Source organism: Mandrillus leucophaeus, unplaced genomic scaffold, assembly GCF_000951045.1.
Source record: "Mandrillus leucophaeus isolate KB7577 unplaced genomic scaffold, Mleu.le_1.0 Scaffold167, whole genome shotgun sequence".
Lineage (NCBI taxonomy): Eukaryota > Metazoa > Chordata > Mammalia > Primates > Cercopithecidae > Mandrillus > Mandrillus leucophaeus.
This window is the reverse complement of record NW_012101665.1, coordinates 534,887-539,020: the sequence shown is the minus strand read 5'-3', so window position 1 is coordinate 539,020 and position 4,134 is coordinate 534,887. Positions and strand designations below refer to the sequence as shown.

The window sequence follows — 4,134 nt, the reverse complement described above, 5'->3', positions numbered from 1 at the left end:
AAAAAAAAAAAAAAAAAAAAAAAAAAAAATTGGGACACAGACATGTAACATAAATGTTACATGTTTAAAGAATGCTGTTGAATACACTATTCTTGAAGTCTTTGTTCTAAGGATGTGAGACATAAATTCGGACTGACTTGCTTTCTGGAAGACAGTTGTTTAATAACAAAATCATCTAAATTTTTTCAGAATCGCTCTGATTTTCAGTGCCAGCATCGATGGCAGAAAGTTTTAAATCCTGAATTGATAAAGGGTCCTTGGACTAAGGAAGAAGATCAGAGGGTAATGTGTTCATACTCTTTATATTCACTATATAGGTAGACTAGTTTTTTTCTTCCTAATGTGTTGTTTTGACATATGAAATATATGTTTAAGTCACTTTGATTTTGTTCTCTGGAGGCTACTTGCATGAGAATTGAATGTTAAGTGTCTTGAAATGTTGTTGGGTTTTTAAAAAATTGACTCAAACCAAGTATAACATACAGCCCTTTCTTTCTGAGAGTTTGGTTTGCAGAAGGAAAAATACTTGCTGTAAGGTTACTTACCTTGTTTTGAGCTCTATTTCATAACTGTTAGGGTACAGTTTTTTGTCAAAAATCTAATTAACATTTTAAAACAGATTTTCATTTTATTTTTACATCTAATAACTTGATATGCACAGAAGTCATTCTTAACTTTTTCTCTTGACCTATAATGAGCCGTGGATTAGATAGATGTCAGAGCATCATGTTTCCAAAGGTTTTGTGATTTAAAAACCAAGGTCATTGTTTGTGCTATAAAGTCGGAGATGAATAGAAGCTTTTCTGCACTCCACTAGGAATTGTTCTTTAGTTAATGCCTTTTAAGTCATAAAAGTTGCTAATGCAGTTGAGGCATTAGAGCATCCTTACTCCTGCTCAAAACAAACTTTATTTGTTACTCTTATTTTTAAAATTTTTTTAAATAAATAGAGATGGAATCTCGCTATGTTTTCCAGACTGGTCTTGAACTTCTGGGCTCAAGCAATCTGCCCATTTCGGCCACTCAAAATGCTGGGATTAGAGGCTGAGCCATCATGCCCAGCCAGAACAAACTTTAAAGTTACTTCACCTAGACTGCTCTGATTTACTTGATGGCTACTCATAAGTTTTAAAATGTGTGATCTTGTTTAAAAATACATTTACCAAAGCCTTAAATTTTATTTTTTAAAGATAGTAAATAGATATACATACAGTAAAAATATCAACATATATTAAAGTTAGTCTACCAATATAAAATGTTTATGAGGTGATATTTGACATAGGGCAGTGAGGTAAAGTGGGCTGGAATAACTATTCTTGCGATTTTAGGTGAAATAAAAACAACTGTAAAATGTGGAAAAAAGAATATGTAATCTGTGTCCTTTCAGTTTGAGAAAGGAAGAAATGACAGCCCCAATAACTTGGTAGAATCTTTCTGCTCCAAATTGTTTTTTTGTTTTTTTGTTTTGTTTTGTTTTTGGCTTTGTGCTGAAGCTTTTTTTTTTTTTTTTTTTTTTAATAGATGTAAGAGTAGAAAATGCACAAGTTTCAACATGTTTACAGTTATTTCAAGTTAATAGTGTATGAGAGCAATTTAATTTCAAGTGTCTTTAATTAGCCCCTTGGATTTTTAGATGCATTTGGAATCAATTTTTGAAGCTGGCAAATGCTAAAGGGGTATTTATTAGTAATTTTTTTTTTTTTTTACAAATTGTAGTTGTGGCTTGGATTTAATGCATTTATTTAAAATGGTATTCTTGAATTATGTTTTAAAATTCTTTCAAGGTAATGCTTTTTTAAACTTTGTTTTTCTGTTTCCTAGGTTATTGAATTAGTTCAGAAATATGGACCAAAAAGATGGTCTTTAATTGCAAAACATTTAAAAGGAAGAATAGGCAAGCAGTGTAGAGAAAGATGGCATAATCATCTGAATCCTGAGGTAAAGAAATCTTCCTGGACAGAAGAGGAGGACAGGATCATCTATGAAGCACATAAGCGATTGGGAAATCGTTGGGCAGAAATTGCTAAACTACTTCCAGGAAGGTGCTTATATAAATGTATATATATTTTTCTGTACTTAAACATGACCTTTATTACCTTACTATTAAATACATTTGCAAGTCGCCTATGACTTTTTAAAATTTATAATTAAAATGTAGACTATATTACATAAGCAACCTTTTGGGACCATTTGTACTAAATTCTGTGGTAAAGGGTATGATTGCCTTTTTAATGAATTATTTTATGGCAATAATTTGTACAATAAAATGATAGATTTTAGATTATATAAACCTTTAATACACTTCTAAAATCATGTTGACATATCAGTGCCAATCAAGTGAGACCCCCTTTGTATAAACTTTGTTGGAACAGAATCTAAATCTAAGATTTCTTTCATATTGCATTCTATGTATAAGACCAGGGAATAATATGCTAGCTGCAGTAAACTGCTATGGAAGTATGTTGGGGAAAATTCAATCTTAATTAATTATGGTATGATCCAAACCATGGAATTAGTATATATATCCATGTGGCTAAAATACAAAATTTTCCTCAGAGGCAGTGATGTGCTAAGTATACTCTACATTGTACTGATTCATATGTTTTCTAGTAGTGTTTAGTACAGCAGATCAACACCTTGTGAAAATTCATAACTTAGAAGGCATGCATTTGTCTTTTGTTGCTGTAGTCTCTATCTGTATAGTACGTTATAGCATTACGTGCTTTTACATGTTTTCTTAATTTTTATAGACTTGGAAAGTATACAGAGCAAACATTGCTATCTTTGTTTTATAGATAAGATATTAAGGCATAGTGTTAAATTTTTTATTCAAGTTATTAAACCAGGTCTAGATACTTTTAATCTCTTGTACATCTTCCTACTTTCCATAGAACCTAGCTTAGTGCCTTAACATTTACTGAAAACCTGCTTTATATGTGTATATTTTATGAGGGATGAAATTTGCACTATAAGTAGCTATAGGTTGAAGATTTACATTTTTATAAAGGGAACCTTAGATAAGAAGGGAGCCAATGAATTCTTTCTTACCATAAATATTTTGTTCTAAGAAGTGAAAATACCAGGATTCTTTAGTTTGTGATTTGCTTTTCATGATCATGTTTGTACCTGGCTTAAGACCTTGACTCTTGCTATACTCTTTATCTGGAATGCTCTTTTTTTTTTTTTCCTGTTCTTGTATGGCTGATTTGTTCTAACCAAACCAAAATTACTCTATTACCCACTTTTCTTGTCCTACTTTATTTGCATTGTACTGATTATTTATTTATTTATTTGTTTTTCTATTCCTCCTTCCTTCCCACTTCCACACTTCCAAGGAGAGTGTAAGCTCCATGAGAGCAGTGACCTACTTTGCCTTATTCACTGCAATATTTCTGGTGCTTAGAACTATGCCTGACATATACACATACAGTTTATCTTTTGAATTTAAAAAAAGCACCTATATTCCTGAGTAGAAACTCCAAAAGAAAAATTAAGAAAAAAGTATCTAATTTCATCAGTGTAAAAATTTGTTTTAAGCACTTTGTACAAGTTACACAGTGTTGAAATCTGTGGAATCCTTTCTTCTTTTTAAATTGTACCTTTCCTTTCTTAGGACTGATAATTCTATCAAAAATCATTGGAATTCTACTATGCGAAGAAAAGTGGAACAGGAGGGCTATTTACAAGATGGAATAAAATCAGAACGATCTTCATCTAAACTTCAACACAAACCTTGTGCAGCTATGGATCATATGCAAACCCAGAATCAGTTTTACATACCTGTTCAGGCACATACTTTTAATACCTTTATTATTTTAAAAAATTTCTTAAGTTACTATATGAGAAGGTGTTTTGTTTCTTAATAGGACAAGTACAATGCATATTAAGGGGTAAATAGAGAAATTGAAAAAAATGTGTAACTTTGATTTATAAGTATTTTGAGAACAGATTTATTAAAATGTTTCCTTTTATATGTAATTTTTACATTAAGAAACTATATACATTTCCTAATACTCTAATTCTTTGAATCTTCATTTATGATTCAAAGATAATGGTCATCTGTGCTTTAACATTCTACTGTACTTTCCATTTAAAAAATTTTGGTGTAATTATAGTATTGCTTATCTCTAAGAG

At 30.7% G+C, this 4,134-nt stretch overlaps 1 protein-coding gene across 1 annotated transcript in view; it reads left to right on the top strand.

The window, feature by feature from the left end:
• Window positions 1-4,134, top strand: part of MYBL1 (v-myb avian myeloblastosis viral oncogene homolog-like 1) — a 52,320-nt gene that overhangs the window by 6,756 nt on the left and 41,430 nt on the right. Inside the window, exons 2-4 of the mRNA XM_011976476.1 lie at window positions 190-282; window positions 1,822-2,042; window positions 3,614-3,788. Coding sequence (XP_011831866.1) covers window positions 3,651-3,788 — 138 coding nt within the window. The 5' untranslated portion in view covers window positions 190-282; window positions 1,822-2,042; window positions 3,614-3,650. The remainder of the gene's footprint in view (window positions 1-189; window positions 283-1,821; window positions 2,043-3,613; window positions 3,789-4,134) is intronic.